The following is a 24,523-nucleotide window of genomic DNA, read 5'->3' as shown; positions in this document are numbered from 1 at the left end:
TCCGCTCTTTGCTCCGCGCGCCCGAACCGGCGCATCATCGCATCCCCCGGGCGATCGTTGCCCCCGCCGCCTTTCCCGATTGGGTAATGAGTAAACTAAACACCTGCGCCCTCCCACATGTACCCGCTTCTTCAACTCCGCTCGCGCCGGCTCCGAAAGCTTTGCTGTGATCTTCTGGAAGTCACCATGGACCCTAGAGCCTACCGTGGCCTCCAACCCTCGACTGCCTCCTCCCCGTCGCTGCGCGCAAACAACTCTACCCCCACACCCACCATGTCGTCCGACAGCGGAAATGTCAAGGTCGTCGTCCGCGTTCGAGGCTTTGTTAAGAGAGGTATTTTTCCTAATCCCTCCCTATCATCACCCACTAACTCTTCCAGAACTCGAACGCGGAGCAGAATGTCTTGTTCGCATGGACCCCCAGACCCAGGAGACGATCCTACTCCCGCCGGGCGACAAGGACACGGCCAACTCCCGCACAAGCACGCGCAAAATTTCAGAGGAGAAGAAGTTCATCTTCGACAAGTCGTTTTGGTCCCACGAAAACGTCGACCCCCACTTTGCCAAACAAGAAGATGTTTACAACTCCTTTGGCGGCGAGTTTCTAAACCACAATTTCGAGGGATACCACACGTGCATTTTCGCATACGGCCAGACGGGATCTGGCAAGAGTTATACCATGATGGGCACTCCGGAGCAGCCTGGCCTGATTCCGCGCACTTGCCACGAGCTTTTCGACCGCATCCAAAACGACCCTACTCCCAACACCACCTACAGCGTTCACGTTTCCTACTTTGAAGTCTACAATGAGCACGTCCGCGACCTGCTCACCCATCGCACGAATCCTGCCACATATCTCAAAATCCGCGAGTCGCAGACGGACGGCGTCTACGTCCAGGGTCTTTCGGAAGCGCCGGTCAAGAGCTACGTCGACGTGGCTCGTCTGATGCGCACTGGTGACTTGAACCGGACCACGGCCTCGACCAAGATGAATGACACGTCTTCGCGATCTCACGCCGTGTTTACCATTCACCTCAAGCAGATGCAGCATTCTTTGTTGACAGACGAGACGATTGAGCGGACAGCGCGCATGCGGCTGGTTGACCTGGCAGGTTCCGAGCGCGTAAAGACGACCGAAGCGACTGGCCAGCGACTGGTCGAGGGAGGCAAGATCAACAAATCCCTGACCACACTGGGTCGTGTCATAGCCGCCCTGGCCCACAACGGCAGCACCGGTCCCACTTCTGACACGCGGCGGCGCAGCAGTGCAGGAGGGAAGAAAAAGGAACTGGTTCCGTACCGCGACAGCGTGCTCACCTGGATCCTCAAGGACAGCCTGGGAGGAAACAGCAAGACAGCCATGGTGGCCTGCATCGCCCCCGCCGACTACGACGAGACCCTGTCGACTCTGCGTTACGCAGACCAAGCAAAGCGCATCCGCACCCGCGCCACCATCAACCAGGACTCGCTCTCGTCGGCCCAGCGCGATGCGCAAATCGCCGAAATGGCGGAGCAGATCCGCCAGCTCCAGGTCTCGGTCAACGCGTCGTCGCTGCGGCGCCAGCAGGCCGAGGCCGCAGAGCTCGAGGACTACCAGCGCCGCGTCGAGGTCATGCAGCGCCTCATGGAGGAGACGCGTCAGGTGTCGGAAGCCAAAATCAAGGCTCTCACCGCCGAGGTCGAGGAGCTGCGTCCGGTCAACGAGGCCCTGCGCGCCGAGTCGGAAGCCCTGCGCCGCCATCTCACGCTGGCGCTGGGCGAGCTCAAGAATCCAATTGTCCTGCCGCCCATAATGGGCGACCGTGGCGACCAAGGCGACGCCGACGACGAGTACGAAAACGACTCGGGCGTCGAGGCCGACGACGCGGCCTACTATGCCGCCAGCGAGGAGGACCCCAACGGCGACTACTACGAGTACGTCGACGACGAGAGCGCCGCCCACGAGGCCCTGGCCGCGGAGCTCCAGGCAAAGGCCGAGAACTTCCTCAAGGACATTGGCGTCTTTAGGCGCAAGGTCCAGGATGACCATGATCGCTTTTCGATTTCGTCGACGCCGACGCGCGTGTGGGAGAGGTCGCCGAGTAGGGGACGCGAGGTGTGAGCGCCAAGTCATGGGGATGGGGATGGCTGTGGTTTCGGAAGATGATGTGGAGTCTTTGAGCGAACCGGACGTCCCGCCATTCTTCTCAGACGTCTGGTTGATTGATACGCTGGCTGGCTGGCTGACCACACTGCGTATCATGGCCCCGCGCCATTCTTTGCTGCATTATTTGATGGCCAAGATTGATCATTTGGTTATGGCAGTCTTGCGTGGTTGTTGGATCTTAGACGCAGAGAGACGCGAGACGACGGCGGCGAGCGATGATGAGCTGGGGGCTGGCCCGCATCCGGGCGATGGCTCACGCAGACATATTGATATCAGCATGGACAGGGAGCAAAATGGACACGCGAAGACGGGTTTTGCCGATGGGGAAGGGATGGATGGATGTATGGATCGGAGAGATGTTTGTACAGACAACGTACAAACACCATACACCGCAACGAAGGCGAAGGAAGTTGGGCGAGCATGCAGGCAGGCGGGAAGTTGTCGTTTTCTCTTTTCATTTCTCTCCTCTCATTAATCCCCCTTGATCACCCTACCCAGATTGACAGCTTGGCATTGCATCGCGTAGCAGCGCAGCATAGCATGGCGGGAGGGAGTCTGGTACTCTGGAGACAGTAGAAGTAGTAGTAGTGTAGTTAACGACCGTAACGAAATACTTGCATTTGAGCGTTTATGTTGCTGTTGGTATTGTGCGCTGTGGAGGGGGAGGGCGTGCATGGAATCAACTTGAGTCGCTCTTTATAATCAACTATCTACTTTTCTACAATATTCCAGTTCGTCCTTCAGTATCCTTACCTCCCAGAAACAGGACTTGGGAATCATGGGCTGGGCAATGGATGATTGAGGTAAGAATAGGGAAACACTGACTTTTGCTTGAGAGATCATCCTGGCATTGAGGCATATTGCCGACAACAAGAAATTCGGCATCGGAAGCTTTAGTACAGCACAGCACAATCATAATCCGAAACCGCTGGACTTACTTTCAACCTTGGATTATAGCCTGGCTGGCCAATAGGTGGGAAAAGAGGCCAACACCTTCAAGTGTTTATTGCAAATGCTAATGCGATGCGTGGGGGGACACTAGGAAAGCAAGGAAAGCGACTTCTCAAGATTTTTAAACGAGTTCGAGTCGCTCTCGAAGTCCTTTTGCCATTCTCTTTTTTTGGGTGTGTGTGTTTTTTCTTTGACGCAGCACTGCTGGCGGAAGGGCTGGCAGCTGGCTGGCTGGCTCTTTTGGGCGACGGCGCCTTCCACCACTGCAGGTATATCTGGTGAATATGCCACTCCACCATATGCATATTCAACTGCTCCCCTTCTGCCCCCCTTCCACTTCCACACTCCTCCCACCCCGGTTAGTCCTATCTTATACTCTAACTGGCTGACTGGCTACAAGCCGCTGCCATCCGTTTGATGTGCCTCAACCTGTGTGTGCCCTCCTTGCTCGCTACCCACCTTCACCACATGCTTCCTCCTCCTCCTCCTCCTCCTCCTCCTCCTCCTCCTTCGACATGAAAAAGCCGGCCGCCGGCAAAACGAGCTACGAGCTGCAAGTACTGTAGGTCAGTCAGGATTCAACCAAACCAGAGCCGGACCCACAGAAGGAAGGGAGTGTTATTGCTGGGGCACTTGTTACCACTACCACGTCATCGACCGGTGCGGCGTGTATGGAAACATTTGTTTGCTTGCGAGGTTGCTGTGTATGTACGTGCTTGCTGGTGTATTATCCCATCATCGCGCCGGTATACATGTATAAGTAGGTAGGTAGGGGGGGGGGGGGGGGGGGGGGGGGGGGAAGATGACGTGCGCGCTCTCTCTCGCTGCTGCTGGTGGGTCGACTAATCACTACTGCACTAACCCCAACCACCCAACCATCCATCCATCCCTTCTTCTTCCCTTCCACTCAGATCAACTAAGTCATCATCACTACTTGTCAACTCCATCCTTTTCCCCGCACATTCCCCAACCTACGACACCCCCTCTCTCTCGGGCCCTCTGCGCAAGCAAGCCGATCTATAAACATCATCTCATCTCATTGGCATTGCGTTGCATTGCACTATAAGCTCAGTCTCAGTCTACAACAGCAGCAGCAGTCGAGGTGTTTCTTTTATCATGTTGCCTTCAACGCCACTTACAGCTTCTGCTTAATGCCCCGGGGTGTCGTGTGAAAAGCTTTCGACGTCTCAACACTGCGGCGTTGCGGGCCTTTGGAAGCGCAAGGCGCAATTTCTAGGCATTCATGAGTACAGAGGAAGGGAGGAAGTGGATGGACGAGGCGTAGAGAGTGCAGAGATGAGGGATGAGGGATGAGGGATGGAAGAGGAGGATGAGAGCGTGTGGTGTGGTGTGTGTAGACTTTTACTATTGCACTAGATTTTTGATGTAGGTGTAGACTTTTTTTTTGGGGGCCAAGTTGTAAAAAGATGCAAGACGCCGCCGCCGCCTATATCAACTGCCAGGCTATCCAAGAAGAACTTTTGATATTGTTGAATCCGAGAATATGCTATGGCTTTTGCTTGAAGGGGGTATAGAAGCAAATATGGATGAAAGCTAGGAAGCGTATCCCCCGTCTCATGCTCGTTCTCATGCAGTAGCGACGCCTCTCTGCTGGTTTCCCCCAGCGTCTACCATCTCCTACCCATCCCTCTCGCCGCCGCCGCAGACCTGGTTCGACCAAGTCTGCTTCCGATGCCCTGATAAGAGCCCTCGCCGACAAACCCGGCATCCGTCAAGCGCTGCGGCTGCGCACCGGCACCACCTCTCTTCGAGTCGAGAAGGGCGTCCTCGTCGACCCTTCCGCCCAAGCTGCGGATGAGGGCGGCGCGCTCTGGGTCGCCCTCGCCTGCGCCCCAGAGCAGAGTTTGCGAGGCGCCGGGCACGTCGCTCCACTGCTGCGCCCGCAACGCCGCCGCCGCCTGCGAGTCTGCTGAATCGTCTTCACGATCCGCTGCTACGGCCGCTTCGGCCGCGACCTCGGCACTGGCGCTTGCATCGGCACGCCCTGCTCCGCTAGCACTGCCCGACACAGACAGCGATGTTGAAGGTGCCACTGACCCGGCGCGTTGGCCAGCTGCGTCGGCCGTGCCGCCGTCGCTGCGGATGCTGGGGGCGCGCCCAAGCTGGCGGCGCCGACTCTGCCGGCTACGGGACGATCCGGCGCCTGCTGCGGCCGCAGCCGGGTCGCCCATGGAGCTGGTGTTGGACCCGGCCGAAATGGGTCGTTGTTGCTTTTGTGCGAGAAGTGCGGCAATGGCCGAATTAAGATTCTCTTGTGTCGATGGTTTGTTACAAGGGGGATTTTCAGGGGGGCATTCGTGGCCACCTGTGGCGGTGACCGTGGCGGAGGAGTTGGTGGCTTGTGGAGGATCGGTAGGTGTTGTAGGGCGCGATTTTGGTCCAGGGTCCGACGCATCTTCTTGGTCGTGTGATGGCCTTGTGCTTACCAGCAATGCAGATTCTGCATGTGGCGGTTTTCGTGCCGCATTCGCGCGCGAGGGCGATAATTCTTGCAAAGGCCGTGGCGACCCAGGACCATCGACACTCGGGAAGGGAGCAGGATCGTCATCCGATATGGTCGCAGGACAAGGGTTCTCCGCACCTTCGTCCTCGGTTGATGATTGGCTGAAGGGCATCACCGGCCGTCGTTGCCGGATTGGTTTCCGATTATCCGTCGTTCGAAGTTTGAGGTTTTGTTTTGGCAAGTCATGACGAGGCGGGCTCTTCGGAACAGTCGTCAAGGCAAGTTTGCCGGCGTGCTTCTCCCGTTTGAAGCTATTTACTCATCAGCGACTGCAGCTTACAAAATGCAGCAAGTAGAATAGCAGAGCGAGTGCGCAGTACGAACATGTAAACAGCAAAAGCTTTACCTCGGTGACAGTAGAATACAACAATTTGAGCCATTGGCTTACCGTTCTTTCTTTATACGGTCCGTGGCGTTGGCAGAGCTGCGCTGGGGCTGAGAGTATTGCGAATCTCCTCTCTCACGAGGCGCCTCGAGGACGTGCTCGTCAAATGGCTGAACTTCACCATGTTCTATGCAGGACCACATCCAGGAAGGCGACACAACGGGTATCGAGTGCTCGGAGCAAAATGCTACTTTCGGCTTGCTGTTGGGAGTTGTGGGGCATATCATGACGCTAACCTTTTCAGAAAGGTATTCCTCGTACGTGGCGCCTACTGCAATCAGCCTCCTGCACCGTAAGCGGATGTAGTGAGCAACTCACCCATCAGCTTGATGAGCTTGGCAAAATGCAGGCGATCATAATCCGCATAAGAGGTGAATGTGATGAACAAGTTTTCGAACCCTGCCGGTTCAGCCAACATTCAGCTGAGGGAGGTTCAATCCAAACTCACCAGAAACAGGGATATGCGGAAACGGGCGGCAGATGAACTCATTGGCGGGATCCACGAGCGATTTTTTGTGAAGACACTTTTCCACCCACCATTCGTTGACTTTTGTGAGATCCTGGGCACGAACGGAAGCATCAATCTGATCATGGGTCATTTCAGATGGGGTGATGAGAAATCCAGAGTCGACTCGCTCTAGATTGTCCATGATGACGGCACCGTTCCGATGTAGGTGCTCGGCAAGAAGTGCCGTCTTAACCTTGTCGAATCCATGGATGTAGATGGAGGTACCGTCAAAGGGTCCCAAAGGTCTTGATGCAGCGGGCTTGGTGATGCTTGTCTCGCTCAGCGCAGGTATCACCTGGCTTTCGATGCCATCTGACTGGGGGTTTTCGTGCCAAGAATCATCATCCAGATCTTGCTTGGCGACAAAGCTACCACCCCTGAGCTCATCCCAAATGGCCGAGCTCTGGGAGTTGAGTTTGGAGCTTGCGGTACGCCTGAGCTTTCGTCGACCTTCGCCATCATCTTCTCCTCGAAGCCTCTTGCCCAGAGGTATAGTCTCGGGTTGCAGCCTCTTCCAAGCTCCTTTTCCCCGCTGTGGTGTTGGTAGGCGCAAACTGTATAGGGCTTCGTCGAGCACCATGCCGCGCTCCTGCGAGTCGATGATCCATTCGAGAGCGACAACTTTGATGCCCCACAGCAGTGCGTGCTCATATTTGCTGCCCTTTGGGGCCAATGCGACGAGGTGCGTCACATTTTTGGTCAAGTCGCCCGAGTAGATGCCGCCGTTGGAGGTGACCCTGTTTTCAATATCCTTTCTTTGCTCGACTTGTAACGTCAGAAGCTAATCCACGCGATGGAAAGGGGTAGCGTACCTTCCTCGAAACCGGTTACGCAAATGCGCAGGCCAAAGAAGGTGGGGGCACGATGGACGTCGACGAGCTTCTCCACGTCAACGTCGCCGCCCTCGAGCCATTGTTCGCGCACTGCGCCGATCCAGGCTGTCGTCACAATCTGAATGTCTGGTCTCTCTTTGGCAACGTATCTGTATTTTGGGGTGTCGACATGGCCAATGACGAGGTGCGTCACATCAGAAGTGAGGTCGAGTTTGTGGGCAGCGCCCATTTCGAGGGCCCATTTTGAAAGCTCGTCCTGGGGATCAGGGATTAGCAGGAGGCGAAGTGAGAGTGGCGGCGGGAGGATTGGCGCACTCGTTGCTCAGTCTTGATCGAGGTACAGCACAAGATGACGCCAAGTAGGGGAGCTTTGGCTGGGGGCGTGTTAGTGGGTATGCGGTGAGCAAGGATGGGAGGGGGCATACACTGATCAACAGCCTCCAGCATGGTGGAGAGCGGGGGATGTGGGAGAGTCGAGAGTCTTGAGAGAAGGTTGACGTGCGCGCGGAGAGACTCGACGCGTCGCGGTAGGGCAGTCACGTGGTGATGATTAAGACGGAAGGATGCCAAGCTTTTCCCCACAGTCTGGCTGATCGGCGCAGAGAGACGTCACGACCAAACAAAATCCTGACATGGGCGGCGGGGAGCGGGCCGATTGGGCGCAAGATGAAGTCAGTATAATATTATTATTTTTTGTGGCATCCGATTGCGGCAGGGCAGGAGTGGAGGTTTGTTACGGACTGTCATCCGTAGTGCAGGAGAGAGAGAGCTGGCTGGACTGGACTGCCCTCCGCGGACTCGTCGGCGCACCGGTACTGGAGGCAAGATGCCGGTTGCCCTTACGGACGCCATCGGCCAGCTCACACACAACATAACCGACTGACAGCTCCCATGACGTTGGCCTCCGAACGAGCCGGGCTGGAAAGAAAAAGCAGGCGCAGGCACAGGCGCACACTCAGGCGGCGGCTGTCGGCGGGCGGCTGCGCGGGCACTGTCGCCATAGATATGTATCGAGAGGTTGCCCTGGCTGCTGCTGTGTCTCTGGAAAACGCCCACTTTGACCGCCTTGACCACACGATACGATCGCCCGTCCTTTTGCCCAAGTCCGCCAGAACCTCCACCACCCACCACCCCCATGCTGCTGCCCGCACATCCTTCCCTGCTCGTCGTCCTCAGATATCGTCTCTCCTAGAATACGGCCTCCCGGTCAACTTCTCCTCCCCAGCAGGGTCCCGTCACGCCAGCGCATGACCTAACTGCCCTCCCAAGCCTGCGCCGTTGTTTCCACTCATCTGCCATCCCCGGCACAACTGATCTGTGAGTTGCACCCTCCACTACTGTCTCACCACTCTTCGTCCCGCGACTCTCTGCTGGCTTCTTTACCCGTCGCCTGCCCTTCCCTCCCGCTGCTGCTGCCACATGTGCATACATCTGCCGTCGGCAGCCTCACCCATTCCTCGCGCTACACCATTGTCGTATGCCTTCTGCTTGCGTCGCCTACCTTTAACCTCCTCTCCTCTGTTGTGGTCATCTCCCATGTCTCGTCCCTCCACAAGTCCTTGACGCTCACCGTCGCCTTCACCATGACAGAATACCTCCGAGTTCATACCGAACGGGGTCGCCTCTCGTACCTCCCGGATCACTCCACTCCTCCCGAGTTCCTCATCACTAGAGGTCCAATATTTTGTCCTCGCTCCCGCCGTCCTCAGCGTATACACATAGCCCGCGTCCCTCCCGAGCACGGCATCATCTCTCCGAAGCCAAGAAGAGGTCGCGCCGAGGTCATTGACAAGCTGGCTGGCCCACGAGACAACGCAAAACGCTTCCTCAAGCAAATTATTGCCCCCCGCTCCTCGGACAGAACCTCCCCACCACGGAGGTCGAGCATCACCGAAGCTCCTACGCCCCTCGAGGGCCCCCGCCCGCGCCCACGCCCACGAGACTCGATGCGAAGCACCCAGCGCCATTCCGTGGCCGGTCCAGTAAGCGCCATTATGCCCAGGCCCGCCCTGATTGAGACTGTGCGGACTTCTTCGGGGAGGTCGGTGGACAGCAGAAAGAGCATGGTTTCCACGACGCAGAGAATACCCGACGAGAAGCCATTGGCGACGGGCAATGGAATCAATGTTGGCATCTCCTTGGCGGAGCCTGTCTTGTTCCTCCAAGGCTTTGAGCAGGCAGAGCACGCCGATAGAAGCACCGCCATGCTGCGCGGAAGTCTGCACCTCAAGGTCACAAAAAGCGCCAAGATCAAAGCCGTTACTCTAAAGTTCAAGGGCAAGGCCCTAACGAAATGGCCAGAAGGTATGCGCATTCCGCCCGGTTAAGGTTCGAGCTAACGGCGTCAGGCATTCCGCCGAAAAAGACGGATTTCGAAGAAGTCGACAACATTATGAGCCATACTTGGCCGTTTTTCAATGCCCAGTTTCCTACGGCCGAACAAGGTCCCTGCGCAGACCATGTAGAGTTGGCCGACCGCTCTTCCGACAACAACAACAGACTTTCCGCGCCAAGCATCGGAAGCAAGTTTTCGCTCGATTTCGATCGGTCCCCGTCGCAGTCTTCTGCAAGCTTGAGTTCGAAAGAGGCCAAAAAGCTGTCCCTGCAGGTGAACCAGTCGAGGAGTTTTGGCAAGGGCGAATCCTCCACCAACGGTCCATCGGTTGCTCAAAAAGGCTATCGCACTTTTCATCCCGGCGACTACATTTACAACTTTGAACTTCCCCTGGACAGCCACCTCCCCGAAACCATTGATGTGGATCTGGGGTCGGTCAAGTACGAGCTCGAAGCTGTTGTGGAACGAGCAGGCGCGTTTAGGGCAAATCTCATCGGCACCAAGGAAGTCGTCTTGATCCGTGCGCCCTCTGAGGCATCGCTAGAGCAGGTCGAGCCGATTGCAATCAGTCGCAACTGGGAAGATCAGCTTCACTACGATATCGTCATATCTGGAAAATCTTTCCCGCTCGGATCGCAGGTGCCCATTGCATTCAAGCTCACACCGCTTGCCAAGGTGCAGTGCCATCGGATCAAGGTATTCATTACAGAAAACATTGAATACTACTGCAACAACAAGCGCGTTCACAGGATAGAGCCTACCAAAAAGGTGCAACTATTCGAAAAGAGATCCGATGGACCGACCAACAGCACATTCCCCGGCAGCACTATGCGCATCATCTCCGGTGGAGGAGTCCCATACGATCAACGAGCTGCTGCAGCGCGAGGAGACGTAGATCGCATCACGCTGCAAGACACCAACAACCTGCTCGGAAATCTCGACGGCGAGGCAAACATTGGCCCGACGGAGATGGAGTTCAACGTGCAACTTCCGAGTTGTCACAACATGCGAGACAAGCAGGACAAGACACAGAGGTTGCACTTCGACACTACGTATCAGAATATTCAGGTGCACCATTGGATAAAGGTAATGTCTGAAACACTAGCTGGTGGCTTTGGTCTAACACGCAAACAATAGATTGTCATGCGCTTGTCGCGACCTGACCAAAACGATCCTTCGAAACGACGGCACTTTGAAATCTCCATCGACTCTCCGTTCCACATCCTCTCCTGCCGCGCAACTCAGGCAAACACTGCCTTGCCTGCCTACTCTTCGCCCGAAAGCGGCGAGGCTTTGGCCGCGATGCCGGAATGCGGGTGTCCTGGCGCACCCATTCGTCGCAGCTCCCCAGCCTCCTTCGTGCCGACGATTAATGCGCTCAACAGCGCACGCATCACCAACGGCAGTTCTGAAAACGTTCCCTCGCCGCAGCTCGCCCGTCCTCAGCAGGCGCATCTGGGCGGGCCCATTGGCGAGCAACAGATGCAGCGCCCGATGCATTTGTTGCGGCAACCGTCGTTCAACCCACCCGCGTTCGAGGACGAAGAGCCCCCGCCACCCCTGCAGACGCCGCCGCCGCAATACGAGAGCATCGCGAGCCCGACGAGCGGTCTGGCGGATTACTTTTCGAGGCTTTCGGACGCGTATGATGACGACAGCGACGCCGACGACCGCGCTGCAAGAACTCCCGGACGTGTTGATGTGCCGCTTACGCCGGGTAGCCGCATCAACCGGAGCATGGACGAGCGCCGCACGTGGCTGCCGCTCGACCATCCCGCGCGGTAGCGTGCATGAAAAATGCAAAACCTACATCAAGACCTGCGGGCATTGAGAGTTGTCGATATTTGCATTCCTACGGCAATACCCGCTCTCGTTGGCACGAGGAGACGCGCTACGACTAATACGACCAAAACAAAGCCGCGCCATGGGGGGGAATTCATTCAGCCAGCGACGTGTGCGACGTGCAACAAGCCCAGCGCGTCATCACGTTGGCAAGAAATTTGACATTCGAGGTTGACCAAGAGCTGTGGCTTGGTATTGCAGCCAGTTCTTTCTGTACGACATTCCACGCCTCATCGTGCTCGCCACATGCAATCAGCCACACCATCACCACGACTGATACATACAGCCAATTGTTTTTGCCAACCAACCCCCAGACACATGTCGGGAAACGATTTATCGCCTTTTTTTGCATATCAGAGGAGCGCGGGAAAGCAGCATTCTTGGGATGACATGACGTTGGGTTTGTTTGGATCTTTTGCGCTTGCTTATACCTTGGCAAAAAGAAAGAAAGGTGTTGCGATTTGTCTTGGATCTTTTTTTCGGCGGACGAATGGAGTCAGTTGGGCCATTTTGTCTTGTTTCCCTTTTGTCTCGCGGCACACGACACACGGCACATGCTGAAGCACACGTGGTGGAGTATGTGTCTGCCTGTCTTGAGGTGTTCACTTGTTTCTTTTTTATTGTTGCTGCTTTGATGTTGTATGAGATACACACTCTTGTTTTTTCTTTTTCCTGGTTCTGTTTTTTGCTAGAGTCACTGTTGTTGGGAGTTTCGAGTTTGAGATTTTGAATGACGACGTTTGGCCCTCGGAAGTATTTTGAGAGATTGTATGTACATCTGGAGTGTTGTGGATGGGCGAGCAAAGAGCAGAGTCTGTCTAGGTTGTGTTGGTTCAGGAGAGGTGGTGAGGACGACACCGCTACCACAACAACAAGACTACTACCTATGACCAGAACAACAATAACAGCAATTAAGCACACACAACCACTCTTCAATGCCCTCTCTCTTTCATTGCTGCTATCAACCAACTTGCTAGCGACCACACTTGCTAGCGACTACACCAAAATCTGAAATGCAAAAAACCAATAACTCCGAGAACACGCCTATCAAGCCCGACCTTCTCGAGTCAGTCAGCACCCCGTCAATGTCATGATCAGCTCCTCGGTTTTTTCTTTGCCCTTCTATTTTTTCTGCGATCGCTCCTCATCGAAATTTTTTGCCTGCCCATCAAGGTATCCAGTGCCCGTCGCAAATGGATGGTGCATTCGGTCCGGGACGCGGCGACGTCATAGGCGTGAGTGACGGACGTCACTCGACAAGAACTTGGGGGAGGAGGAGCATGATGTCTGTGCACGCACGGCTTCCAGACCTGACCGCCGCCAGTCTAGACTCTCTGGTTTGAGCTGCTGTGGGGAGGGGGTGGTTGGCTGCTGATCTTTGACACAAGACGACGGGGGAAACGGGTGCATGGGGGGATTGGTGGGTGTGCGTGTGCGTGTGGTGTGGTGTGGGGTCTGTCTGTTTGCCTTGTGATGCTGGCTCGCTCGCTGGTCGTCAATAGTTAGGCGGGTTCATATCCAAAGGTATACATGTAGTGGAGAGAGTAAGCGTTTGGACTGAATAACCCGTACACAACAACAACGCAATCTGGACCACCACCACAGCGGCGTCCATTCCATCTCTCACTTTAGCAACAGGCCGAATGACTAGTTACTGCGAGGCGAACGTGCCGTACGTAGGTACTGTACGGATACTGTACTGTAAGGTACCCTTGGTCTACTACACCCGCGCTGCTTTGACCGCCTCTTTCGCCTTTTCGGCCTTGTTTACCCTATACTCCTCAACCTTGGACCTCGCGATTATTGCAATTTCCACGTCTCGTTCTGATCATTTTTGACTGCCCAGCCCAAGTGCTTGTTGCTGTAACACCACCATCCCATTGATTCTGATTCTGCCTCACCCGCCATTCTCAATGGACCTTTTGCCTTTGCTGCGAATGGCACAAGCAAGCTGTCTATCCACCGTTGTCGTCTCCGTCACCCGGTCGACCACCACCACTACGCGAACCCGACCATGCTTCATGTATGCATGCGCGACTGACTGACTTGATTGAGCGCCGAGTCGAGTCGAGCCTCAATCGTGTGCTGCTCCTTTTTTTTTTTTTTTCTTTTTTTCCTTTCTTTTTGGATTGACTTCTCGTTTCTTTTCCCAATTCCCAATAACCCAGTGATGCGTGTGTGTGTGTGCCATCTGCACAACTGACCGACTTGATTGCGCGTCGCATGGAGCCAAAAGGCTCCTTTTTTTTTTTTTTGGAAACTCCAAAAAACTCCCCAACACTCCGGTACTCCGGTGAGCGCAGCCGGTCAGTCTACACAAATGCCGGCAATGAGATGCCGAATGCAATTTCTCGTTTTCTTTTTTGGCGCCTATTTCGGTTACAAAACCGAGATTTGCTTGCCTTTCCTTTCAATCGTGCCGTCTCGTCTCGTCCACCATTCTCTTCTCTTGCTTGGCTCTTTTTCTGGCCGTGCGCGTGTCCTGTCCGACGACATGCCCATCACCCACATCACCACACTCACACTTCCCGGCTAGGTGTCGTATTTTCTCCTCGCGTATCTGCAGCAAGGTAGAGCTACGTAGGTACCCGGTACGTACGTACATGCGTACGTACATGGTGCATACGGACACCCACGCACACAGTACGCACGCACGTCAGATGTGCGCTACCACGCCCACCACGCCCTCCGCCTCATCTCGCATCTTGGGCTCGTGTCGTTGCGCTGTTACTACCCGGGGCCGGGTTGACCACCGCGGTGGCGCAAGGTGGCTCGTCGCACAGCAGCAATTGGCAAGTGGCTGGCTTAATGACTGCAGCCGAGGCGAGGCGGAAAGAGAGGCGAGGCAACGGAGGACGAAGAATCTGAGGTTGCACATGTGCAATGTGTGAGGAGGTAGGATAGCAGGGAGGGGGAGAGGGGGCCGTCTAAGGTAGGGGAAAGGGGATGGGAATGGAGGACATGACGATGCGCGAGCGAGCATGGGAGGATACTTAGGAGACTGGGGCTTGCTGGACCTGAGAGACCATCATCCATCGCCTCTATTGGTATGTAGTTAGCGAGCGCTTGCTGCTTGACTTGATGGTAGGAGTAGGTGGGTTCAGCTCGCACCGCACACGCGCGCGGGCGGATCGACGTAGTATAAATCTCAATCAAATCTCGTTTGTGCGACCGCACCTTCCCTTTGCTCGCCTTCCCCGGGCCAGGGCTTGATCTTCAATGTGTCCCACCGACCAGGGTACAAGATGTCCTGTGCCCGTCGTCAACTAGTGCCGGCAGAAAACGAGACTCGCCACGCGGTAGTCTCGTCGTACAACGTTCAAGCACTCAGCCTACATCCGGATACGTCTTGATTGCCCGTCGTCCCTCGCCTGCCTGCCTGCCTGCCTGCCTGCCTGCCTGCCTGCCTGTCTCGCCGTGTGTGGCGTTGGGCGACACGAGCGGAGCAAAAGCACTTAGCAACCAAGTGGCGCACCGCAGCATATCGTCATGCGTCCCAGATCTGTCGTGAGATGCATGGGTCGTCGCGCATGTCTTGGGGTTCGTTCGTTCTGCCCAGTGGGGACGTCTCCCGCTTGCTTGCTTGCGCTCTCCTCATCTCCTTGATGGCCGACGGAATAAATCCTGCTGAACCACACCTTGATCGCCTCTCTTCCGGCGCTAGGTGGCATCGCTCGCCACTCATCCGTCGCCTGCCTGCCTGTAGCACCAACTGCGAGCGGGACTACCCACGGGTTGGGCCGTCGTGGTCTAGACTGACCGACTGACTGTGCTGGGCTGTGGCGCCGCATGATTCTGATTCCCTGGCTGCACTTTTTGCTTTTTCCTTCGCCTGTGCCTCAAGCGTGAGGCGCGTGCTGTTGTTGCATGATCAACGCACGATGATGGCAAGAGGCTCGGCACTTGGTGCTGAACTGCCGTGGACGAAGGAAGCAAGGTCGTCAGGCGTCTCACTACAATGGAGTGGTAGGGAGAGAGAAGAAGACCTTCTGGCTGGCTTTTGGGTCGTATGTGTATGCCATGTCGTTTCGCAGGAGTCCAGGGGTCAGGGGCGCGAGACGAGACAGGGAGGGAAGAGAGGCGAGCGCATCGCTCCCTCTCCGCTCGATCGCGCTCCTTCCTTCTCTGACTGCCTTGGCAATTGGCACGACAAGCAGCGCGTCAATAGTGAGGCGGAGACGGCCGTCCGTCAACACAGATGTCGTGTAAAGCTAGCTGACTGCCCGTCAACCACACGTCGTCATGAGGTTCGCCCGAGAGAACGGGAGGAACCGCAGACCAGTTTTTCCCCGTGCCGTCCCCTGCCCCAGATCTCCACATGTGCAGGCCGGGTGTTCGTCTGATAGGCTGGCCCTGCGTCATCGCACATAAGCAGATGCGCTTGTTCTGACTGTCTGCCCGTCTGTTGCGCAGACATGTATTGTTTTCGTTCGCGTTTTGGCTGGCTGCTGAGCAGATGGGCCTCATGTCACCGTGGATCTGCTCGACGCTTCGTGCATGGTGAAGGACTGTGCTTCCACTGCAGTGGGTTTGCTCAAGTCAGCAGGACAAGCCGGAATGCTCAGTGAACGACATGACGCCATGAAAGATGGGCGAAGAAGAGACAAGACCGGGCGCACTAGCAGACCGGGCGTTCAAGAAAACTATGACGGCTGTTCGATGAAATGGTCAAGGCAAAGTAAACGGCGCCAGTAATGAACACGGGTGTTCGAAATACTGAGGGAAGACGACGATCTACAGCGAGCCTAGAAACGAGGATCATTTGTCTCCTCGCCCGTCGAGGACGTCTAGTACCATCGCCGCCAGCGGAGAAGTGATACTTCTCGTCTGCAACACCGTGTTAGGAGCCAGCAGAAAGTAGGGGCAACGCCACGAGAAGCACGATGCCGCCGATGCCAGGTGCCTCGCCCGTTGGACCAACGCACATCAAATGCCGGACGCAGTGGCAACTGATACGGTGTCGTATTAAAGCGTATGATGGTGGACAGTCCTCGCACAGCAGAGCGGATCAGATGGTCGTTGCACTTCTCGTCTGTTGTCCGGTGGGGAAAGGGCACAGAGAGAAATGCAGGGAGAGAGGACGAGACTGGCTGGCCGTTACATTACTGCGCGAGAAGTGATGAAAGGCAAAAAGGGAAAGAAACGACGAGCAGAGACATGAAAGAGGAAAGGAAAGTAAATAGCGACCGAAGGGTTGTCGTTCTTAAATCGAGAATTGACTCTCCTTTTCGAAGAAATTTTGTGCGATATATAAAATCACACATTCCCTCTACTACCACACAGCGAGACCACATAAACGGGTTGGTGGTGTAGTGGTAACATGCGCCGCGGCTAAACATTCTCTTCCGCGGATGAGACCCAGGTTCGATTCCTGGCCGACCTAACGCTGTGGAAACTTTTTGGGTGCGTCTTTTTTTGAATGGTCTCGGGGCGTGGGTGGTTGAGGTGTGGTAGCGATGCACGGTCCCGGCTCTGGGTCCCTCAGAAAAGACAGGAAGAGAGAGCACAAGCACGAGAGAGGGTTCCTCAAACCCCTGTCAGCCTTTCATCAAGGGAGAAAAGGCGACGGGTGCATCATGTAGTTGACGTGGTGATCGCAAAGTGGTCTTTTCGAAGCCTCGCGGTCGGTGACCAACGTGATCATCCTCTTCGTTTTCATAATTGTCTTCATCCCAGCGTCGAGAGTCGCTTTGATGGACTTACCATTCCCATCCTAAACAATGTAGTCAATCAGAATGCGGATGGAAGAGATGTTGCCTACGGGTTGCCTGGTGATACGGTCAACCTGTAGGCGAATGCAATACTAATAGTATCAGAACATACAGAACATGAAGGAGACTCTCCCAGTATACCTCAACGTCATCAAGCATAAACGTTGAACTTGCTGACAGAGGCGGGGAGAGCCCTGTGTAGTGATGTTGTGATGCGCTGGGTGTGGCGTTTTCAGCTCGTCGGGACGGCAACGCCATTGAAAGGGAGAAGGAGGCGAGAGGAGAACAGGGAGGGAGAGAAAAAACCAGCAGAGTGGCCGTATCCTGTGAGGTGCTGACCTGGCGCAAAGCTCATTGGAACGACTGTCGTTGCTGGTGTTGTGCTTGCAGGCTGACGGGCTCCAGGCCTAGATTCATATCCACAGGTCGGGACGCCGTTGCAGCGCTTACTGGTGTACAAGGTGAGTCAGGCCTAGACCGCTTCGTGGTCTCGACAGCAGACGTGGAGTAGTCATGCAGAGGTCCGTTCGTCGTGTTGGGGTTCAAGGCGCGCAGTTACCTCCATGGGGTTGGCGGGCATCCAAGTACACAGGCAGACCTCCAAGCTAGCAAATGCCTTGTTGTGGTCATTCGGGATGATAGACAGCAGAATAAACAGGGTTCTGCATCAAGTCAACATGTCGATCAGAGCGTGAGCTGAAAGAGTGTTCGAATTGAACGTCCTGGGAGTGCGGTGCAACGGGAGAGGAGAACGGTTCCGCGAGTCGTCCATGGCTGGAGTTGACCGGGTGCGTTTGACTTGAGTCGAAGCGGAGGGAGCGAGGGCCGTTGTCCTAGTAGCCATATCTCTGTGCTGAGGATAAGGTGTCCTCATGAGAAAGGCATCAACTCCTACCAACGACCAAGTGACCCACGACGTTGAGACATGGTGCTCGCTTGCCCGAGGGAACCGCTGGCCGACAGCTTGATCTACGCGCGGCACGAGAGAACAACGCTGGTGAACACGCGCGCGAAACTGGTATCAATCTGATCGGGAAGCTGAAACACTTGCCGGTTCCCAAGACCAGGATCCAAGACACCTGGGAGAGTCTTCAGGGATGTGATGTTCCGCCTCCGCTGTAAGAAGGGTCGGATGCCGTTGGCCCGTCTTCAAAATCCCAGGCTCACGGACTCCAACGATGCGGGGTGTGGTGTGGCTCGTGCTCTCGTGATGGGTCTGCTGTGTTGCGAGATGGGAGTGTTGAACGCTGTGGCTGGTTTGAGTGTGGTGGTAGGATCGACGGTGGCTTTTTGCTATCGGAATGTTGCTCTCCCGTTGACCTTTAATTCTGCTGATAGTGTATCACGCTCCCGCCTATTCTCCGAGCAGTCTCATAGGCCGATGAAATAGGGCACGATGAGATTGCCTTTTCGTCTCTCAAAGCCATGTGAGCTGCTCGTGTTGGTCCAGACTCGCTGTTGAATTGCCGTCTTTGACGAGCGCTATTGGCCGTTGAAAAGCAAAGCGTCTGTTTATAGCTTTCAAGGCATCGACAAGCCCAACCAAGCCGAGTAATGTCGTCGACTCTCATTTCGGGAAGAGAGTTCAAGACGACAGCTTGCGAGATGGTTCGCAAAATAGTTTTGGCATCGGCGATGCAAGGCAAATTTCAGATGAGACAGTGCGTTGCATGTCTTGTCATTGGACACTGCCACGAGTGATGGCCTCGCGCACTGGAGCATGAAGCGACAAATTTGCACACCGTGATGCTCGGCGTCGTCTTGTTGGTTGCTGGTTTGGGCAAGTGCCTCGCCAAGAGACTAGCAAACTGGGTCCGGGGATTGCGAACAGGGATCAATGCCAACAATTTCGACTAGCAAGCAGTAGCGAGGTCGGACGTTCCTGAGGAAGTGGGATATTCTTCAAGACGAGGAGGTGGTGTAGTTTTTTGACTTTGAAGCAATTGAAGCACGGCTGGCGATACATGTACCTGTAACGTTGAAGCAGTCGACTCCGCACATGGTTCCGCAGAAGAAGCGATGGCGGCTTACGCGCCGATCTGCCGGCGAATCGAAGGTAGTCGATGTCTTGGGCGGTGAGAGTCTTTTTGGTTGATGGAGGGCGTCAAGACAAGAGTGTGGATGCCTTGACGCAGACCATCGGGCTTGACTGCTGAAGGGGTCGAAGGCCAGCCGCGCACGAGTCGAAGTGAAACGCTAAAGGCGACGACAAAGAGTTTTTAATATGCGTGTCTTGGTCGCGATGATGGCAGAAGTCGATGGCGAGCAAAGTGTTGCGGTCTGGGAAGAGCGTGGCCGGGTGGTGGCACCAGAGCGGAGGCGCGCCAAGGCCAGGCGGGGCACCGGGCTAGGCGGAGCGACGCGTCGGTTGGGGTCTGCAACCATCCCACTGTGGGAGGAGGAGGGAAAAGGGGACAAACAAAGGTAGGACAGCTAGAACGAGTTGTACTCTCTTTTGTCAATGTCCAGCTACATGCATTCTATCCTTTTTTGACTTCGAAATGGGTATACTGTGCCCCGCCCTCCCTCACGCCCGATGACCTGGGCCAAGAATTGTCACACCTGGCCCGTGCATCCGACCCATGTCAACGACAAGAGTGATCTTCTCGGTCAACTCTGTCTCTTCTCTCCCTCTTAAACCGCCTCATCCGCTCCTCGCGCTCGCTCACCTGCTGCCCAGCTGCTCGCTGACCTTGGCTTGCTTCTCCCCGGACCGAAGCTGCTGACAAGCCCAGGATCGTTTCGAAACGCCCGGTCGGTCCTCGTTGAGAAAAAATTCATCTGCTGGAATCTTCGCCTGTCCGCCCGCAACATTGCACGAGCACGGCCTCTCGTCTCCCCAGCCCAGGCCGCGTCCCCATCGGTGACGTAGCTCCACCAAATCCTTCTCTTATATCCATCCATTGCCCGCCGGGGCTATTGGGAGCGGCGACTGGGCGCGACCAACAACTACATGCAGGCAAGCCCCAAGGCCAAGGTTCCCGCGAGTAGACATCACCACGCCCCCGTCTTTTTTGGCACGTAGCCCACTATCCCTCGACATTCCATTGGACAACCCTCGGTCGTTACCGTTCCCGGATCCCACCACCGTTGCCCGCCATGGCTTGGGAGCATCTGTCAATTACCAAGCCGCACTTGGTCTACATCATCCTCGGCGGCTTCACCTCCCTCTTCATGCTGTGCTCCTCGGTCATCAAGGAGAAGCTTTACATTGGTGAAGCCACAGTCGCCACCATTTGCGGCATCATCTTCGGCCCTCATGCTGCCAATTTGATCAACCCGCTAAGCTGGGGCAATACGGACCTCATTACCCTGGAGTTCTCGCGCATCGTCTTGGTCGTGCAATGCTTTGCCGTCGGCGTCGAATTGCCCAAGTCCTACATGGAGCGCCATTGGCGTTCCGTAGTCTGTCTGCTCCTCCCCGTCATGACCTTTGGTTGGATCGTTACGAGCTTATTCATCTGGGGTTTGATGTACAACTGGCTCAACTGGCTCGACAGCCTGTGTATTGCCGCCTGCGTTACCGCCACGGACCCTGTTCTCGCTTCGTCCGTGGTAGGCAAAGGCAAGTTTGCCAAACGTGTGCCAAAGCACTTGCGTGACTTGCTCTCAGCAGAGTCCGGCTGCAATGATGGCATGGCATTTCCCTTTGTATATCTGGCGCTGTACATTATTCGTTACAAGCACCACCCCAATGAGGTTGCCTTGCACTGGTTCTGCTACACCATTCTTTACGAGTGTATTTTTGGTGCCGTCTACGGCGTTGCAATCGGCTACATTGCCCGTCGTCTGATTAGGTACTCCCACGAGCGCGACCTCATCGACAGAGAAAGTTTCCTCGTATTTTACTTTGTCCTCGCCCTCTTTTGCGCCGGCTCGGGCAGCCTTCTCGGAATGGACGACTTGCTCATCGGTTTCGCCTGTGGTGTTGGCTTCAGCAACGACGGTTGGTTCCTGGAAAAGACGGAAGAGTCGCACGTGTCCAACGTCATCGACTTGCTCATCAACTTGACCTTCTTCGTCTATTTCGGCACCATCATTCCCTGGGAGCAGTTCAACGCGCCCGAGATCCTCGGTCTTACCCCCTGGCGTCTCGTCGTCATTGCGTTATTGGTCCTTTTCTTCCGCCGCATTCCAGTCATGATGCTCATGATGCCCTTGATACCGGATATCAAAACCTGGCGCGAAGCCTTGTTCGCCGGCCACTTTGGCCCCATCGGCGTCGGAGCCATTTTCATCGCGATTCTTGCGCGCGCCGAGTTGGAAACGGAAGAGACGACGCCCTTGGCCGTGTTGCCTGAAAAAGGATTTCCGCACTTGAACATCATCGAGCTGATATGGCCCATTACGACTTTCTTGGTCATTTGTTCCATTGTCGTCCACGGCTCGTCCATTGCTGTGTTTACGCTCGGAAAGCACATCAATACGTTAACGCTGACCCTCTCGTACACTCAGGCCAATGAAGAGGGACCCTCCTGGATGGACCGTCTGCCACGTATCCAGTCCCGCTCCAAGAGCTCCATGTCTCTGCGACGCCCTGACGAGACGGACTCTTCATACGACGAAAAGGCTGAAACCACTAGCCAAAGCAATCTTGGTCTTCCCCGCAACTTCCTCCGAAGCCGCAAAGATGACGACAACCAGTCACGATCGTCCAGCTTGCGTCCTTCGCGCCGTAAGAGGTGGGAAGGTATGGGACCGGGTGGCCCAATTAGTCAGTCGGCCATTGCACCGGTCCGTCGTGATCGGAGCCCATCAGAGACTCCTGCTCAAGGCCGCGACGACTCGGAAGTTACTGCGCTCAACAGTGACGAGTCTCCCGACGCAGACCGCGTTCAGTCTCCACAGGAAGAAGTTTACCAAGAAGGCCACCACGTCATCGTCGAGGACGAAGAGGGCAACGTTCTTTCCGTCCGCGACACCGAAAACGAGACTCCAGGCGAAGAACGTCGTCACAACTTCGAAGATGGCCGCATGGCGATGGGAGAAAAGGACGTCGAAGATGGTGTTGCTCAGACCGAACACAAGCACCATCACCACGACTCGATGCAAAAGATTGAAAGCGAAATCAAACAAGGAGTCGACCACCCAGGAAGTGGCTGGCGCGAGATGCGCAAACGACTTCAGCGGAGACATACCGATCCCTATGGAGAAGGCGCCTCTGCACCGAAACCGAAACAGAAACGCGGCCCCGCTCTCGCTTACCAATTTGGTAATACCATCATTGTTGAAGACGAGGACGGAGAAGTCATCAAGAAATACGACATTCCTGGAGACAAGGACAAGAAGAAGCCCGAGGAGCCCAAGGAGGGAGAGGGTGTCAAGGCCAAGGGTCGTCTCCACCGTATGGGTACCTACCTTGGCATGTCCCACGAAGAAACCGAAGCAGCCAGCCGAGGCGACGTTGCCGGTGCGGCCGAAAAGGGCAAGGGCAGGAAGGAAAGAGAAGAAAAGAGGAGGCAGAGGCAGCGCGAGGAGGAGAGTGATGATGAGCACATTCGCTTCACCGTCACTGCTGGTGGTCAACGTATGAGCAAGGCCGAGTTCATTTCTCAGATTCAGCACATGGATCCCAAGTCCCGCAAGAGGTTTGTCGACAACAGCGATGCGTCGGAGTTGGTCAAGAAGGAGGTCCACGAAGATGTCAAAGATCATGCCGCTTCCCGGGGTCGTCAACCAGCGGCAGGCAGCGGACCAGCGCAACCACCTCCTGCGATTCGCCGTACCGGACCCGATGGCCTGGCGCTTGTCGACTCTGACGACGAAGAAATTCCGTTCCACGACGTTCGCTCAAGTCTTGCCGCAGCTGGCAACAAGAACACGGCCGCAGCTCAACGCCGTCGCCAGGCCGCCGGTCCTACGAGGACAAGCACGACACCAGCAATCCCAACTACCTCAGCTTCCACTGCCGCCCCGCTCACCAAGCAGGCAAGCACAGAAAGCGGCGGCTCCGCCAAACGCCGCCAGATTGCCGGCCGCACGCAAACGGGTGACAAGGTTGCTGCGAAGCCGACGCACTTGGACGAGGGCGAGACGGCAGCCGAACGACGCCGTCGCGAGGGCGCGCTCGGTATGGGTTCTAGCTCCGGATCCAGCGATGAAGAAAGCGACACGGACGAAGTCGCGGACGTCGGCAAGGGCATCAGGCGCCCGCGCACCGAAGCGCAACGCAAGGCTGACAGAGAGCGCGCCGCTGAAGACCGCAAGATCCGCGAAGAAGACGAGGACGAGGCGGCGCGCGAAGAAGAGGCCAAACAGGAGGAAGCCAAACGCACGCCCGGCATCCGATTCGCCGAGCCCACCCGCCCGCAACAGGGCCCTGGCTCTTCCACCAAATTGACCGTGCCAGGACAGGGAGGTGACGCGGTCGAGAGTGATGTCGGCGAGGCCAGCGGCTCCGAGGGCAATGGCAAGAGGAAGAGCGGCCACGGGCACAAGAGGAGCGGAAGCTTCAAATTCGGCTTCAAGAACAAGTCGGGCAACTAAGCCTCGCATTGCGTGTCTTTTGTTCACGTCACATTTCGCGCCATCCATCCCTCGTTCTTCTCTTTTGATTGACGGTTCGGCATGGCGTGGCATGTTATGGCGTTTGGGGATAGATGATTGTCGGTCTACTTACCTTTCGTTGTCGTTGCAACCGTCTTTTCCGCCTTTTCTCCTCGTCCTGCGCGAGTCGACTCGATCGATGCAGGCAGGTTTCTTCTTTTTTTTTCTAGATACCTTTTCGTTTTTGCTGGGCAAGGCTCAGCCGTGTAGGAGGCAGCAGTATAGACAGAAAGGAGGTAGTCACTTCTGCTAGTAATATCACCACAGGTTTTAAAAAGCTCATCTTCTTTCCTCCCAAGTGACGACGATGCCGTCAAGACGATTCCGCGGAACTGCTTCGTCTTCAGGCCCCAATCAGCCGCATCACGACCGATCCACCTGGTTGGACTCTACCTTCCCGACCTTTGTCCATCATTGCCTTATCCACTGCAAAGCTGCATGACGTCTCCGCAGCAGTATCGGTGGGGGCGACCTAGTCGAGCTGCTGCTGTGCGAGGTTCTCCCTCGCCCACCCTGTGCATGACTACCCCACACTTGGTGCAATGCTGCAGCAGCAAGACGCATCACGCATGTCGAGCAAAGTGGGTCCGATCGAGTGTGGGGATGGATGGCGGGGCAGAGGGAGGGCAAGGTCAAAGGGCGTGGTCGTTTGAGTTGAGTTTCTTTTCATGATGCCTCCTGTCTCTCTTCATCATCACAGAGCCACCCACCCACCCATTCTCCTTACCCAACTATCTCCCCA

At 55.8% G+C, this 24,523-nt stretch overlaps 7 protein-coding genes and 1 non-coding gene across 8 annotated transcripts; 5 read left to right on the top strand and 3 right to left on the bottom strand.

Moving 5' to 3' along the window:
- Nucleotides 1-186: 186 nt before the first annotated feature.
- On the top strand, nucleotides 187-2,101 carry BKA78DRAFT_297283 (P-loop containing nucleoside triphosphate hydrolase protein; the record flags this gene model as incomplete). The annotated part of the gene is made up of 2 exons (XM_066886744.1): nucleotides 187-334; nucleotides 381-2,101. The coding sequence occupies 2 exons, from the start codon at nucleotides 187-189 to the stop codon at nucleotides 2,099-2,101; spliced, it is 1,869 nt and encodes a 622-aa protein (XP_066742815.1).
- Nucleotides 2,102-4,444: 2,343 nt separating this feature from the next.
- Nucleotides 4,445-5,972, bottom strand: BKA78DRAFT_319218 (uncharacterized protein). The gene is made up of 2 exons (XM_066888840.1): nucleotides 5,946-5,972; nucleotides 4,445-5,872 (listed from the first exon to the last, which is right to left on the bottom strand). Exon 2 carries the CDS (start codon nucleotides 5,731-5,733, stop codon nucleotides 4,726-4,728), a length of 1,008 nt encoding a protein of 335 aa, XP_066742814.1. The 5' UTR covers nucleotides 5,734-5,872; nucleotides 5,946-5,972; the 3' UTR covers nucleotides 4,445-4,725.
- A 33-nt stretch (nucleotides 5,973-6,005) lies between these two features.
- BKA78DRAFT_253184 (BRCT domain-containing protein) lies at nucleotides 6,006-7,770 on the bottom strand (the record flags this gene model as incomplete). The annotated part of the gene is made up of 5 exons (XM_066884799.1): nucleotides 6,006-6,277; nucleotides 6,325-6,405; nucleotides 6,455-7,279; nucleotides 7,327-7,603; nucleotides 7,663-7,770. The coding sequence occupies 5 exons, from the start codon at nucleotides 7,768-7,770 to the stop codon at nucleotides 6,006-6,008; spliced, it is 1,563 nt and encodes a 520-aa protein (XP_066742813.1).
- A 28-nt stretch (nucleotides 7,771-7,798) lies between these two features.
- On the bottom strand, nucleotides 7,799-8,673 carry BKA78DRAFT_168201 (uncharacterized protein). The gene has a single exon (XM_066883197.1). The coding sequence runs from the start codon at nucleotides 8,482-8,484 to the stop codon at nucleotides 8,020-8,022; it is 465 nt and encodes a 154-aa protein (XP_066742812.1). The 5' UTR covers nucleotides 8,485-8,673; the 3' UTR covers nucleotides 7,799-8,019.
- Nucleotides 8,674-8,930: 257 nt separating this feature from the next.
- Nucleotides 8,931-11,467, top strand: BKA78DRAFT_332415 (uncharacterized protein; the record flags this gene model as incomplete). Its single annotated transcript, XM_066889979.1, has 3 exons — nucleotides 8,931-9,651; nucleotides 9,696-10,768; nucleotides 10,820-11,467. The coding sequence occupies 3 exons, from the start codon at nucleotides 8,931-8,933 to the stop codon at nucleotides 11,465-11,467; spliced, it is 2,442 nt and encodes an 813-aa protein (XP_066742811.1).
- A 3,739-nt stretch (nucleotides 11,468-15,206) lies between these two features.
- BKA78DRAFT_168095 (uncharacterized protein) lies at nucleotides 15,207-16,089 on the top strand. Its single transcript, XM_066883196.1, has one exon. It carries the CDS (start codon nucleotides 15,406-15,408, stop codon nucleotides 15,865-15,867), a length of 462 nt encoding a protein of 153 aa, XP_066742810.1. The 5' UTR covers nucleotides 15,207-15,405; the 3' UTR covers nucleotides 15,868-16,089.
- A 733-nt stretch (nucleotides 16,090-16,822) lies between these two features.
- BKA78DRAFT_t132 lies at nucleotides 16,823-16,907 on the top strand. Its single transcript has one exon. It is a non-coding gene; the product is annotated as a tRNA-Ser (tRNA).
- Nucleotides 16,908-19,883: 2,976 nt separating this feature from the next.
- BKA78DRAFT_319200 (Sodium/hydrogen exchanger family-domain-containing protein) lies at nucleotides 19,884-24,058 on the top strand. The gene has a single exon (XM_066888839.1). It carries the CDS (start codon nucleotides 20,335-20,337, stop codon nucleotides 23,719-23,721), a length of 3,387 nt encoding a protein of 1,128 aa, XP_066742809.1. The 5' UTR covers nucleotides 19,884-20,334; the 3' UTR covers nucleotides 23,722-24,058.
- The last annotated feature ends 465 nt before the right edge of the window (nucleotides 24,059-24,523 follow it).

This window comes from Phyllosticta capitalensis, assembly GCF_038381095.1.
Source record: "Phyllosticta capitalensis strain CBS 128856 chromosome Unknown BKA78scaffold_7, whole genome shotgun sequence".
In the NCBI taxonomy this organism is placed as follows: Eukaryota; Fungi; Ascomycota; class Dothideomycetes; order Botryosphaeriales; family Phyllostictaceae; genus Phyllosticta; species Phyllosticta capitalensis.
This window is presented reverse-complemented; position numbering and strand designations above follow the sequence as displayed.